Raw genomic sequence first — 15,827 nt, 5'->3', positions numbered from 1 at the left:
AGGAGGTCCCTGAAGATCATCAAAGACACAAACCATCCCCACAACAACCTGTTCTCCCTGCTACCCTCAGGGAGAAGATACAGGGTCCCAAAAGCACGCACAAATCGCTTGAGGAACAGTTTCTTCCCGCAGGCCACGAGACTCCTTAACATACACAAATAGTGTGGTAGCCGCACTGTACCGTACTGTAGCTGCTACCATTATGTATGTCTAACGTTTAATTGTATGTTTAATAAGGAATATGCTATTTGCACCTGTATGTCAAATACGCCGAATTTAAAATGCCGAGTTTAATTGTATGTTTAATAAGGAATATGTTATTTGCACCTGTATGTCAAATACGCAGAATTTAAAATGTTTAAGCACGTCTAAAGTATGCACATGACATGTGCACCTATGTGCAGTGAATAAGCCACTGTCTCTGACTTGTCTTATCACTATACTGCCTTATTGCTTGTTGTGTCTCTTGTTGTTTTTGCACTCATATGCCCTGTTATATTTGTACTATTTGCACTATGTTGTAAACGGAGTCCACAGCACAAGAATTTCACACGTGATACTTGTACCATGGAGTGACAATAAAAATCTTGAATCTTGAACCTTGAAGGCAACATACAAGATACCCGCTGAATAAGTGTCCAAATGTTCATGTCATTCTGGCCAATACTCCACTTCTGTTATAACATTTCAGTCTGGAATATGGAATATCTTTCAATAATCTTTATGACTAAAAGGCTCAAAGTAATCTCATGTGTAAGAAATGACTGTTCTACATTGAAGTAAACATTTAAATAATTAACTTGTTGGTTTTGGATTTATTTAGCTTCAAGAGTGCATTTTTGTTCTTGTGTGACCCTCAACACAGGCTTTGAGAATCCCGGGCCACTTATGCTTAAATTAACCCACTCATATTCTGGTTTATTTCAAGAAAAACATTTTGGCTAGTGGAAATTCTAATTGGCTGGTAACTTCTAGCAGCCATATTGGCAGGTGGCCAAAAAAGCTAATTTCAAGCCCTGCAGGGAGAGCAGGTGGTGACATAGGAGTGAGTGAGAAAAGGATCAACTATTGGTGTTTAAGACTAAATAATGACATCACAACTGTTCATTTAAAATTAGTTATTCCTCTAAACCTGACTTCAAATGCCAGCGCCATTCGTCCCCCAACCCTCAGCTAAATCTGGCCCTCTGGTGGCGAGGACATTTTTTGTGTGGTCCTCTCTATCATCAAAGTTCCTGGGTTTATTTGTATTATTTCAATTGTCACACTCATGGATACATATTTGAGGTTTGTTTATTAATTGGGAAAAGGACCCCTGGAAGAAACGCCGCGAACATGAGCCGGCTACTTTTTCAATCTGACTGGCTACTCAAAAGTTTGGGGAACTCTCTGATTTAAAATGAGATATTCCTCTAAATTGGGCTTCAAATGGCCAAATTTTCCACCGCCACCCTTTGGACGGCGGCATCCGTGGGCCCAGTGTGATATCCTTTCATGGGGCCCGAAATCCCTGGCTACCGCCCTGTGTGTGTGTGTGTGTGTGTGTGTGTGTGTGTGTGTGTGTGTGTGTGTGTGTGTGTGTGTATACACAGTATCTGTGTGTGTGAGCGAACACTCCTGATGTTGTTGTTGTCAATGAAAATCACAGAGAGGTGTTCATCCTAGAGGTTGGCTGTACCTTTGACCACAGCCTAGAGGAGGCCTTTCTGACCAAGATGTTAAAGTATCAACAGCTGAAGCAGATCATTTCACAGCTGGGCTACAGTTGTAAACTTTTAGTTTTCATATTTGGTAGCCTGGGTCATGTTCACAAACTGGTTATGAGAGGCCTCCAGATGGCTGGACTACCTAAGAGAAGTGCCAAACAGCTAGCAAGGTATTGCTCAGTCTCTGCTATTATTGGTAGCCGCTCAATATGGAGAAGGTGCTGCTTTTTGTATCCTTGAAGTGGATACTAACCAATATCTTGTATTACAGTGTAACTGTATTTGTCAACTTGCCACTGCCATCACCTTGTGTGGTGTTCCTTTCTGTTTTTGTATACGCATTATTGTGGTTGCCAACTAGGCACTTTTGTAACTAACTGTCTCCCAGCATCTGACTGCATTATGTGTGTGTGTGTGTGTGTGTGTGTGTGTGTCTAACCAGCATGACAGCAGTAGCCAGAGCTCTCTCTTTAGCACACATCCTCTTCAGCTGCTTCAGTGGACCCATCAGGAACATGGTGCTGCAACACGCGCGCACACACACACGCACACAAAGATACACACACACACACACACACACACACACACACACACACACACACACACACACACACACACACACACACACACACACACACACACACACACATTAAACACATTAAATTAAATTAATTTGTGATGGTTGCTTGATTTTGCAGTGGCTTTTCTCAAAAATGTTGATGCAATTTGCATTTTATGTGATCTGTTGGACAGTAAAATTGCAGGAACTGGCAAAGAAGTGAGCAAGCCATTTTTGCGGAATTTAGAAAAATTTCAAACCCCCACAAATATTGCAATTTCCTGCAGGGACATAAAGGCCTTTAGGTTCAATACACATTGCAAACCCAACTCATCTTTCACTGCTGAACAGTGCAAGTCTACAAGGAGATGATGGTAAACTAAAACTGAGACAAAAAAGAGGTGTTAAAAAAATCATCATAAAGTCATAAATTGAAATACAATTTAAACTAGACAGTGAAAATAATAAAATAAATACTGTAAATTAGTCAAATAAATTAAAATAAATAAATAATAATAATCAAGAAAAATCTCATGCATTTCTACTTTTTTGCTGTATCAAAAACGGAGTGAAACGTGACACCGCTGTCCTATCGTATTGAACCGAACTGTGACATTTTTGTTTTGTGAATGTTTGTGTTGTGTCAGTTTGTGTTGTGTCAGACCTGAGCCCTATACCACGAATGTTGTATAAGCAGATCCGGGATCTGTCCCTTGATCTGGTTTGGCTTAACCAGATAATTTCAATCCAGCTGAACGATAACACGAACGTGGTTATCAACTCGGTAAGTGGAACCAGGTTTTTCTAATCAAGTTGAGAGCGCGTGCACATGAAAATGCTCGTGCACAGGAGCTCGTGCCCGCAAAGAGGCGTGGTTTTTAACAACTAGCCAATCACAATGCAATATGGACTGCTCCAGCTCAGAGCAGCTTTTACAGCGCCAGACACGCTTATTTCCTCATTCGTTCAAAGCCAACTACCGTAAATTCCGGACTATAAGGCGCACCGGTGTATAAGCCGCACCTTCAAAGTTGACTATTTTTTTCTTATATAAGCCGCACCGGACTATAAGCCGCGGGTGTTTTAATGGTATTTTTTGTTTTTTTTTACAGTGCACACAGTGTCCGCGGTGTGGTGAAAAGAGGGCAAGAGAGGAAATTAAAACAGAAGTGGATTTATAGTTAGAAAGAGTGCTAAAGAAGAGAGAATTCCGTTTTTTATTTTTTTATTTTAGTTACTCACAGTACTATTGACCAGTCCAACTCAAAAGATATTCGGCAGTTTCACTTTGAGCTCTTGTTCCGCCGCTGTCCATCAATGGTTATGACGAGTCTCGCTGGGTACAGTACGCCAAAGCGATATCCATTGACTTTAACCTTTTCGATGATGCTGTTGTATGTTGCGCGTTTCTGTTGCACCAACACGGAGAGGTCCTGCCGGACGAAAAAGCGCGTACCCTCCCAGGTGAGGGGCTTCTTCCCCGCAGCCTGGAGGATGAGTTGACGGTCGGGCCAGCGGAGTAGGCAGATGAAGATGGCCCTCGGTGACAGGCCGGGGTCTGGACGTGGCCGAGGCGCCCGGTGTGCCCTGTCCACCTCTGGTGGTTTCTCGCCTTCCTTCAGGTCCAGGATGTAACACAGGATTTTGCCACGAAAGCGTCCATGTCACCAATCTCAGCTCCCTCTTTTACATTGATCAGGCGAATGTTATTTCTTTTACTCCTGCTGATTAAGTCATCAACCTGCGTGTGCAGGGTTTCGATTTGTTTTTGCATTTTATCCACTTTCGGACTCACTGTGTTGTTTTTGTCCTCCAGTGCGCTGATGCGCTTTTCCGCATTAGAAACTCTGTTCACGGTTGCCTTATTTTATTTAGTGATTGAGTGGATGGACTTCTGCACGTTTTCAAACTTGTTTTCAAGCTGCTCAAACCTCTGAGCGATGTCGGACTTAATCGATAGTGTTTCACGGAGTAAAAGTTTAGCCCAAGCCGTGTATCTCCAGCCTCCAGCAGGTGAGTCATTTCCTCATTCATGGCGGTGATTGCTTCGTCTTTTTCTTTCTGCTTACCTGTGTTGTGTTATGTTATGTTATGTTATGTTGTTAAAAGAGGGCAAGAGAGGAAATTAAAACAGAAGTGGATTTATAGTTAGAAAGAGTGCTAAAAAAGAGAGATTTTTTTTTTTTTTTTTTGAAAAAATCCATAGATAAGCCGCACCGTTATATAAGCCGCAGGGGCCAAAAAAGGCCAAAAAACGGGAAAAAAGCCGCGGCTTATAGTCCGGAATTTACGGTACTACTAATGTCAGAATCAAAATCCGTGTTGGATATTATTAGTCTGTTCCCGAATGACTGTCTAAAGTTACCACTTTTATCCACATCAGTCATTTATTTGAAGAGCGGTTTCTGCCTCCACGTATCCTACAGCAGCTCAATTCACCCTCTCAATAAACTCAATAAAACCGGCATATCTTTTTTGCGAGTGGAAGCAATGTGTAATCTATCTCAGTCCAAAATCCGTATGTATATTTAGACCATTTAGGCTCAATGAATAATAATGATCTCATGATGTGTTTAGTCGCACTGATTGAATAATTCCTATAGACGGTTTTCACCAGAGTGCAACCCCACAGCACTTCCTTTTGCTCAGCATTCGGCAAACTGCAGAAATATTCACTCGACATCGTTACTTTTGTTTTCACTGCTCAGCTGTGTTTTTCACGGAATGGTCAGTCCTGCACTTGAATGTTTTTTTTTCTTTTATGTCCATAGCAAACACTGCAACAGGAAGTGAGCGGGGGTTCAATTTAGAATGTTTTTGTTGTCAAGTTAAAACCGTCTATAGGCTAATCAATAAACTAGAACGACCGCAACGCGGACTTATGCCTCCGCCATTAGTTCATTCTTGAGTCCAAGTGGATGTTGGAGCCAAATTGGAAGAAATTGCATCAAGGCGTTTCTTTGCAGAATTGGATATTTGAGCCAAATGTGAAGAAATTTAGTCAAGGTGTTACTGAGATATGGCGTTACCGAGCTTGAAAATGGCATTTGTTAGGTCATTGTGACCTTGACCTTTGACCTTTGATAACCAAAATGGAATCAGTTCATCCTTGAGCCTAAGTGAATGTTTAAGGCGAATCTGATGAAATTCCGTCCAGGCGTTCCTCAGATATCGCGTTAACAAGCTTGAAAATGGCGTTTGAGAGGTCACAGTGACCTTGACCTTTGACCTTTGACCACCAAAATCTAATCAGATCATCCTTGAGCCTAATTGAATGTTTAAGGTGAATGTGATGAAATTCCGTCCAGGCGTTCCTCAGATATCGCGTTAACAAGCTTGAAAATGGCGTTGGAGAGGTCACAGTGACCTTGACCTTTGACCACCAAAATCTAATCAGATCATCCCTGAGCCTAAGTGAATGTTTAAGGCGAATCTGATGAAATTCCGTCCAGGCGTTCCTCAGATATCGCGTTAACAAGCTTGAAAATGGCGTTCGAGAGGTCACAGTGACCTTGACCTTTGACCTTTGACCACCAAAATGTAATCAGATCATCCTTGAGCCTAAGTGAATGTTTAAGGCGAATCTGATGAAATTCCGTCCAGGCGTTCCTCAGATATCGCGTTAACAAGCTTGAAAATGGCGTTCGAGAGGTCACAGTGACCTTGACCTTTGACCACCAAAATCTAATCAGATCATCCTTGAGCCTAAGTGAATGTTTAAGGCGAATCTGATGAAATTGCGTCCAGGCGTTCCTCAGATATCGCGTTAACAAGCTTGAAAATGGTGTTCGAGAGGTCACAGTGACCTTGACCTTTGACCTTTGACCACCAAAATCTAATCAGATCATCCTTGAGTCTAAGTGAATGTTTAAGGCGAATCTGATGAAATTCCGTCCAGGCGTTCCTCAGATATCGCGTTAACAAGCTTGAAAATGGCGTTTGAGAGGTCACAGTGACCTTGACCTTTGACCTTTGACCACCAAAATGTAATCAGACCATCCTTGAGCCTAAGTGAATGTTTAAGGCGAATCTGATGAAATTCCGTCCAGGCGTTCCTCAGATATCGCGTTAACAAGCTTGAAAATGGCGTTTGAGAGGTCACAGTGACCTTGACCTTTGACCTTTGACCACCAAAATGTAATCAGACCATCCTTGAGCCTAAGTGAATGTTTAAGGCGAATCTGATGAAATTCCGTCCAGGCGTTCCTCAGATATCGCGTTAACAAGCTTGAAAATGGCGTTCGAGAGGTCACAGTGACCTTGACCTTTGACCTTTGACCACCAAAATCTAATCTCTAATCAGATCATCCTTGAGCCTAAGTGAATGTTTAAGGCGAATCTGATGAAATTCCGTCAAGGCGTTCCTCAGATATCGCGTTAACAAGCTTGAAAATGGCGTTCGAGAGGTCACAGTGACCTTGACCTTTGACCTTTGACCACCAAAATCTAATCAGATCATCCTTGAGCCTAAGTGAATGTTTAAGGCGAATCTGATGAAATTCCGTCAAGGCGTTCCTCAGATATCGCGTTAACAAACATCCGTACGGACGTACGTACGGACGGCCGGCCGTACGGACGGACAACCCGGATCCATAATGCCTTCGGCCTGGCTTCGCCGGCGGAGGCATAAAAACAGAATGATAATAAAATTAAAAAAGGCTTCTGAACTGAATCAACACGGTACTTGCGGGCATAGATTTCATTTATAAAAAAATTGCCTATTTTGTGGTCACATATATAGGCTATTGTCAGCAGAGTCGCATATCTCCATATTTCATATAATGAGGCTGGGAAAAGTCAAAAAGTGGCGGCAAGATAGCTCAGCAGGCCAATATAAATAGTAAATAGAAAAAGGGAGCTTCTTGATGCTTATAAAGAATTTAATTATTAAAGAAGTAATGTACAGGTATACTCAATAGTTAATACACAATACATCTTCATAGGACAAGGGCACAAGAGACGCAACGCGTTTCAACCTCTGGTCTTCGTCAGGCTGTAGGCAGAACAAGTTGGTGGCCGCTCCTGTATAAAAGCAAATACGTGGCACAAGGTGAGCTGACGTGGCGTGCGGAAGTGTTACTGTGACGTATGAACTACGTCAGAAACAGAAATATATACATAGAGAGCAATCAGGTATAGAAATAGTACAATAGGCTGTGTGAAATACAGCAAAAGCTATAGGGCAAATTGTATGGGTCTATGCACACATTATAGGCTATTAGAAAAATACATAGGCTATAAGTCATACACTGGGATGTGGATACATCAAGGTCAAATACCACATTATCCAGTTGGAACATATGAAACATGTGAACGGGGGGGAGAGTTACAGGCACAGATTATAGGAAACATGATAAATCAAAGTCTTCATTGAGGCCGTGGGGAGCGGCTGTGTGCAGCGCATGGATCCAGCGCGCCTCGCGTTGGAGGAGTGCTCTGTCTAGATCACCGCCACAGCTGATGGCATAGACTACACCCTGTGAAGCCCCAATGTATAGGGAGGGACATGGGCAGCTGATGGCATAGACTACACCCTGTGAAGCAATGTACAGGGAGGGACATGGGCAGCTGATGGCATAGACTACACCCTGTGAAGCAATGTATAGGGAGGGACATGGGCAGCTGATGGCATAGACTACACCATGTGAAGCAATGTATAGGGAGGGACATGGGCAGCTGATGGCATAGACTAATGTATAGGGAGGGACATGGGCAGCTGATGGCATAGACTACACCCTGTGAAGCGCAGGTGGTGTTATAACTCAATGTATAGGGAGGGACATGGGCAGCTGATGGCATAGACTACACCATGTGAAGCGCAGGTGGTGAGGTGTTTAAGTTTATAGGTTTCTGTATATAAACACAACAATAAATTGAACTCCACTATCTATAGGAAACCCACAGACAGAAACACCCTCCTACACGCCTCCAGTTATCATCCCTCCCCCCTCAAAAATAACCTGCCAGCTGGACAATTCTTGCGCCTGCGCAGACTGTGCAACGATAAGCGGGACTTCATATCCAAGTCCTCTGACATGCGATTGAGATTTCTGGAGAGGGGCTATGGTCACACCGCCCTGTCTCCCACGCTTACAAGCGCGCACTCCATGCTCACAGAGACATTTTACTGGAGCCCAGAATAACGGACACTTCCCCTCCCAGAATCACTGCGACCCTCCAATACTCCCCTCTGGCCAACAAAATCAGACGCTGCCTCCTGAAACACTGGAATATCCTTCAGATCCACAACACCTTCACACTACCCCCCAGGATTGCTTTCACACGCAATCCGAATATCAGAGACAAGCTGGTTAAGACCTCCCACACCCCCAGCATTACTACACAGCGCACCATTGACTCGCTGCCTCCACCCGTTGGACACTTCCCGTGCGCTCATTGTTCTTGCTGCGCACAATCACTCAAGCTCAAGACGTTCACCACCCCGGACAATCTGACCTATAAACTCAAACACCTCACCACCTGCGCTTCACATGGTGTAGTCTATGCCATCAGCTGCCCATGTCCCTCCCTATACATTGGGGCTTCACAGGGTGTAGTCTATGCCATCAGCTGCCCATGTCCCTCCCTATACATTGGGAAAACGACTCGCCCTTTGCGCACACGGATCACTGAACACAAAAGTGCTATCCGCCGTGGAGACACCAAAGCTCCACTCGTTGAACATTTTTTGAACAAGTCTCACAGTGACATTGATCTCCGCTTCTGGGCCATTGACCTGGTCAAGCAGCACCCGAGAGGCGGTGATTTAGACAGAGCACTCCTCCAACGCGAGGCGCGCTGGATCCATGCGCTGCACACAGCCGCTCCCCACGGCCTCAATGAAGACTTTGATTTATCATGTTTCCTATAATCTGTGCCTGTAACTCTCCCCCCCGTTCACATGTTTCATATGTTCCAACTGGATAATGTGGTATTTGACCTTGATGTATCCACATCCCAGTGTATGACTTATAGCCTATGTATTTTTCTAATAGCCTATAATGTGTGCATAGACCCATACAATTTGCCCTATAGCTTTTGCTGTATTTCACACAGCCTAGTGTACTATTTCTATACCTGATTGCTCTCTATGTATATATTTCTGTTTCTGACGTAGTTCATACGTCACAGTAACACTTCCGCACGCCACGTCAGCTCACCTTGTGCCACGTTACGTATTTGCTTTTATACAGGAGCGGCCACCAACTTGTTCTGCCTACAGCCTGACGAAGACCAGAGGTTGAAACGCGTTGCGTCTCTTGTGCCCTTGTCCTATGAAGATGTATTGTGTATTAACTATTGAGTATACCTGTACATTACTTCTTTAATAATTAAATTCTTTATAAGCATCAAGAAGCTCCCTTTTTCTATTTACTATATAATGAAGCTGGAAATATGAAGTTCAATCACATCATACAGGCCAAAAGCAACACAGTTGCAGCTGCAAAATGCAGGAGTAGCCTAGATATGAATCATCTTAATATAGGATCGCCTGTGTGCAGGTGATCCCATATTAAATTGCTTAGATGTAGTAGGCTATTCTAACATGTATGACCATTTCACTGCCTCAGCTCCGTTGCGCACACGGCACCGTGCGCTTTGGAGATGTTTATGTAACCTTTTTATGCCGGTTTAGTGATATTTCTCCACTCACCATTCAGCTGCAATCGATCGGCGGGGTCAAACAACGTATCTAGGCTACTTGAGAGCACAAAAATGAATATATAAAAACATATTCCAAAGTGGTAAGTAGGGCTTAATTTAAATGTAGCCTGCAACAAGTGCAAGGCTTCAGTCCTTGATTAATTCAACAGGAGCCTTTTTTTTCTTTTTCTTTTTCATTTGAATGCAATGTATTTTTCATATGGGGACCATATGAATGGTGACTCGCTGTTTCCAGAGAGCTGATTGGTAAGCAGGTGGGTCTTTCATGGGTTTTGATCTTATCCTCTGAACTTAACCTGCTACAAAGCAGCTTAGTCGTAGAGCATAAGTTGCTATGGTGATCTATCTCGATAAGAAGTTAACTAGCGTCGTGGTACGGCAAAACTAGGGATAAACCTGAAGTTACCTCGCTAAGCCAGTAAACCTGTTTGGTGGTACAGGGCTCTGGCCCAGTTTGGTTCCAGTTTGGCCCAGGTTGTGTTGTGTGTACAGTACCTGGCCAGAGAGCAGACGTTTCCCACACTGTAGAGGACAGCAAACAGAGCCAGACCCACTCCTGGAACCCACAGCAGACAGCTGCCCTAAAGACAGACAGACAAGACAGGCAGAGAGACAGACAGACAAGCTGTTACCATGACAACACAGACAGACAGACAGCTGCCGTACACAAAGGCTCTACACCAATCAGACTCACCACCACAGAGCTGGTCACGCCCAGCACGAAGCAGATGAGGAAGGCTTTGACCCTTGTCCCCCAGGCCAATGTCGACGCCTGATTGGCTGCCTGGACGCACACGCACACGCACACACACACACACACACACACACACACACACACACACACACACACACACAGCACCATGACAGGAAGGTAGAAGAGGCAGTCAATAATTGAGAGAAACAAATTAAGCCAAAATTAGGTGAAGGCTTGGGGGATCCCCCCCCCCCCCCCCCGTATACTATGATGACCTTTGACCTTTGATTAATCCCTCACCGCCTGCCTCCAGGACATCAGGAGCTCCTCCCCCCTCCTCCCTCACCACCTGCCTCCAGGACATCAGGAGCTCCTCCCCCCTCCTCCCTCACCACCTGCCTCCAGGACATCAGGAGCTCCTCCCCCCTCCTCCCTCACCGCCTGCCTCCAGGACATCAGGAGCTCCCCCCCCCTCCTCCCTCACCACCTGCCTCCAGGACATCAGGAGCTCCCCCCCCCTCCTCCCTCACCACCTGCCTCCAGGACATCAGGAGCTCCCCCCCCCTCCTCCCTCACCACCTGCCTCCAGGACATCAGGAGCTCCTCCCCCCTCCTGCCTCCAGGACATCAGGAGCTCCTCTCCCCTCCTCCCTCACCACCTGCCTCCAGGACATCAGGAGCTCCTCTCCCCTCCTCCCTCACCACCTGCCTCCAGGACATCAGGAGCTCCTCCCCCCTCCTCCCTCACCACCTGCCTCCAGGACATCAGGAGCTCCTCTCCCCTCCTCCCTCACCACCTGCCTCCAGGACATCAGGAGCTCCTCCCCCCTCCTCCCTCACCACCTGCCTCCAGGACATCAGGAGCTGGATGAGCAGGAACTTTCTGAAGCTCAATGACAGTAAAACCGAGGGCCTGCTCATCGGCTCAGAAAACAGCCTCTCCAAAACCCACAACACCACCGCCCCAAACATCATCAACCATGGTTTCACTGTTCCCTTCTCCGCCCAAGTCAAAAGCCTCAGTGTCATCCTGGACAGTATCATGTCAGTGTCATCCTGGACAGTATCATGTCAGTGTCATCCTGGACAGTATCACGTCAGTGTCATCCTGGACAGTATCATGTCAGTGTCATCCTGGACAGTATCATGTCAGTGTCATCCTGGACAGTATCACGTCAGTGTCATCCTGGACAGTATCATGTCAGTGTCATCCTGGACAGTATCACGTCAGTGTCATCCTGGACAGTATCATGTCAGTGTCATCCTGGACAGTATCACGTCAGTGTCATCCTGGACAGTATCACGTCAGTGTCATCCTGGACAGTATCACGTCAGTGTCATCCTGGACAGTATCACGTCAGTGTCATCCTGGACAGTATCACGTCAGTGTCATCCTGGACAGTATCACGTCAGTGTCATCCTGGACAGTATCATGTCAGTGTCATCCTGGACAGTATCATGTCAGTGTCATCCTGGACAGTATCACGTCAGTGTCATCCTGGACAGTATCACGTCAGTGTCATCCTGGACAGTATCACGTCAGTGTCATCCTGGACAGTATCATGTCAGTGTCATCCTGGACAGTATCATGTCAGTGTCATCCTGGACAGTATCACGTCAGTGTCATCCTGGACAGTATCACGTCAGTGTCATCCTGGACAGTATCATGTCAGTGTCATCCTGGACAGTATCCTCTCCTTTGCACATCAGATAAAAAACATCACCCGGACAACATCTCAGCAACAACATCTCCAGACTCCGCCCATCCCTCTCCCAATCCAGTACAGAAGTCTTGGTCCATGCCTTCATTACATCTAGGATTGACTACCCACCAAACTGCTCAACAGACTTCAGCTCATTCAGAACTCGGCTGCCTGGATCACTCACTACCCGCACCAGATCATCAGACTGTATCACCCCCATCCTCATCCAACTTCACTGGCTCCCCGTTTGTTACAGAATTGACTATAAAAACCTCCTGCTCACCTATAAAGCCCTCCACAATCTAGCCCCCACCTATCTTTCTGACCTCCTGCAGATGTACACACCCTCCCGCAGGCCCGCTACCTGCACTCTTCCTCAGCTGGTCTCCTGACCAGGGCCTTCAGCTGCACCGCCCCCCAGGCTCTGGAACTCCCAGTCCCTCCCTGCCCCCACACATTCAACAGTCTGACACCATAACAACATTCAAATCCCACCTCAAAACACACCTGTTCAAACTGGCCTACTAACTGATCCCCTCATACTGTACCAGTCTGCTTGTCTTTTTATTATTGTGTTTTTATTCATGCTGGAGGTTGCTGTTCTGTTTTTTATTTTCTTGTCTGTTTATGGCATCATCATCATTATCATCATCATAATAAATATGGTCTAGATTAAAAACTACAGTATTTAGACTGACTGGTCCAACTTGAGCTAAATTGTCAGTGAGAAGACCCTAAACTGACACAAATTAGACCACGGTCCCCCATGTGATAAGAGTTTTGCTTTCAGATGTTTTATTACAGAAAGTGTATGAAACCATGACCAAAACACTCCTACATTCTGTCATTGTGTTACTTATGGATGGAATTATAGTGAACATAAAGTGTTCCCCTGGAACCCCCTCAAGGACAACACTTTTAGGCTAGCCTATGTAGCCTACAGCAGCAGCAGAACCTGTCAGGGTCATTTGTATTGTTGATGTTGGTAAATAAGACAAACCGGAGCTAACTAGCGAAAACATGTCAAGTCTTTAAGGTGAGACACTACAGGTGAATAGGGTAAAAAAAATGAACTCATAGATATCACCAAGGAACTTCCACAGTTGATTACTGACATTAGGACAGCAATTTTTTGTAGGCTATTACAATCTTTCTGAAAATATCCAAATGAGGAATTATCTACTTAAATGTACCATAATTTGCCTACATTTCCAGAACAGAAACCTGAACAGAAATCCAGATTCAAAATTCTTGTTTCATTTTATTGACATAATCCAGCCAAAGGTTTTTACAGGGTGAATTTTGGATATTCATATTTTTATCACTCCATAAATCAGAAATACTGTCAACAGTCATTAATAAACAATGTGAGTTTGTCTACAAACAAGAGTGACGTCACGCTGCTCTCTGGAGTCATGAACTTGAATGAAGAAAGTGGGAAAAACTCACTTTATGACAACAGCTGTCAGACAGCAGCAAGCAGGCTAAACATGCTAAGCTAGCATGCTAACGTAACGTAGTTACCTCCAGTATGTCTGTGTTGTCACTGTTCCCATCGTCCTGGCCGCTCAGCACTCTCTTCAGCTTGTCCATCAGGCAGAGAGCGGAGTGAGAGGTCTGTGTTTCCACAGAGAGGCTAACGACTAAAGCTGTTAAGGTTACAGTAAAGCTGTTACGCTAGAGTTAAGTTGTTATTTAAGCTGTTTGTTAAAGTTGGACCTGAGTCAGAGGCAGCTCAACAGGTGCAGCCGCCTTGTCTTCCTTCCGCGTGCAGTACCGACTCTGACCACAGCACGGCGCTGTTACTCTCACATCACATCACCTCCACCTGTTTACTTCTTCTTCTTCCTCTTCTGCTTCTTCTTCCTCCTCTTTGGAGTTTTATAGCGGTTGGCATCCCTAAATGTTGCATTACTGCCACCTACTGGATTGTTGAATCTATAAATTATTATAATTGTGTAAAAAGCGTCAATAAAATTACAATGTCTATTGTCCACCCAAAATTCTCCCAATCACGCTGTTGTCCCAAATGCAATTGACGTGAGATTCAGTTAGCTTTCCACAGAAACAGCCGGAAGAAATACTTTTTTACTTTTATACTATGATTTATAGCCTACTTTTTTTTTTTTTTTTTTACTTTAACTTGAGTAAATTCAATATTCAAGATTAATTTAATAGCCATAGTGCGTCATTAAATTATAAATGACAAATTTGACTTAGTGCATGGAGCACAGCAGTCACATCAAAGCAGAACACTCTCAAATGATAAAGTGCAAAGTCCTTTAAAGTGACATAAGTTGAATCAGTACTTTACCACAAGTATCTGTAGGCTACTTTAAGGTATGTGTGTACTTTTCCCATCTCTGATGCTAACTAGCTACCCAGTTCTTCTTCTGTTATTCTAAACAAAGCAGAAAAGTCAAACCCATCACCTACTGTGTACTACTAGAGGATATTTCCCAGGAAAGACCTACAGCTGTTTAGCAATGAGAAAGGCGCAACGCGCATGCACTATAGCGTGCGTGCGTGCGTGCGTGCGTGCGTGCGTGCGTGTGTGCGTGCGTGTGTGCGTGCGTGTGTGCGTGTGTGTGTGCGTGTGTGTGTGTGTGTGTGTGTGTGTGTGTGTGTTATTTCAGAGGCCAGCTGTAGGAGACGAAGCAGTCTTTGGGAGGCTGGCTGACTTGCCTGAAACAGCCACACTCTCCTGACAGGATATATGATTCATGCTATTTTCCTTAGAGTACGCCTCCACTCCACAGTCTGTTTCCACTGCCAAGCAGACGTGATAACCACAAAGGAGGGATAGTCATCACTTTGCCATTAATGGCAGCTTCTTTTTACTGTCACATACAACTTGGAAAATCACGAGTTGGCAACATAGTGATGATTAGTCTGGCTGAGCGAGGATTGTTAGCTAACAATCTGACATCACAGAAGTAGCAAGCAGAGTCATCAGTTTGGAAAATAATAGTTTGGAAATAATCAGCTGTTCTCAGCTGCTGTGCTGTGTAAAAATTATTTTACTTTATTTGATACAAAATAAACACATTAACTGTGGGGATATCATAGGGTGGAAAGAGTAGGCTACAAACAAAAATCCGTTGCTTTGATGAAAATTTAATTAGTAAAATTACTGGTTTACAATCTACTTGAGTAAAAGTTAAAAGTAGGTTAGCTTACGTAAAATGTACTCAGAGTAACAGTTACTTAGGTACCCCGCCCCCTTTTTTATATTCCCCTTTATTTTCTTCTTCTTTTTTTGGGGGGGGGGTGGGGGGGGGGGGGGGGTTCAGATGTCTTTTTGCGCAATACAATTCTAATTCAATTAGTTTGAATAGTTGTAGGCTACTAGTTGTCTGTTTGCCACACTATAAAAAAATAATAATAATCGCTGTGAAATCCACAGTAGTTTACTGTGTTATGCACAGTTTATTACTGTACATAGTTTTTACAGTAGTAGGCCTACACTGTATATTCTACAGAAAATATTTTACTGTAGA

At 44.4% G+C, this 15,827-nt stretch overlaps 1 protein-coding gene across 1 annotated transcript in view; it reads right to left on the bottom strand.

The window, feature by feature from the left end:
- Positions 1-14,014, bottom strand: part of sft2d2b (SFT2 domain containing 2b) — a 23,746-nt gene extending 9,732 nt beyond the window's left edge. The window contains exons 1-4 of the mRNA XM_083644001.1: positions 13,852-14,014; positions 10,625-10,714; positions 10,426-10,511; positions 2,146-2,227 (exon numbers count right to left, since the gene is read on the bottom strand). Coding sequence (XP_083500127.1) covers positions 2,146-2,227; positions 10,426-10,511; positions 10,625-10,714; positions 13,852-13,920 — 327 coding nt within the window. The 5' untranslated portion in view covers positions 13,921-14,014. The remainder of the gene's footprint in view (positions 1-2,145; positions 2,228-10,425; positions 10,512-10,624; positions 10,715-13,851) is intronic.
- Between the last annotated feature and the right edge of the window lie 1,813 nt (positions 14,015-15,827).

The sequence above is a fragment of the Poromitra crassiceps genome (genome assembly GCF_964638095.1).
Source record: "Poromitra crassiceps genome assembly, chromosome: 10".
Lineage (NCBI taxonomy): Eukaryota > Metazoa > Chordata > Actinopteri > Beryciformes > Melamphaidae > Poromitra > Poromitra crassiceps.
Note: the sequence above shows the minus strand (reverse complement) of the source record. Positions and strands in the feature narration are given on the sequence as shown.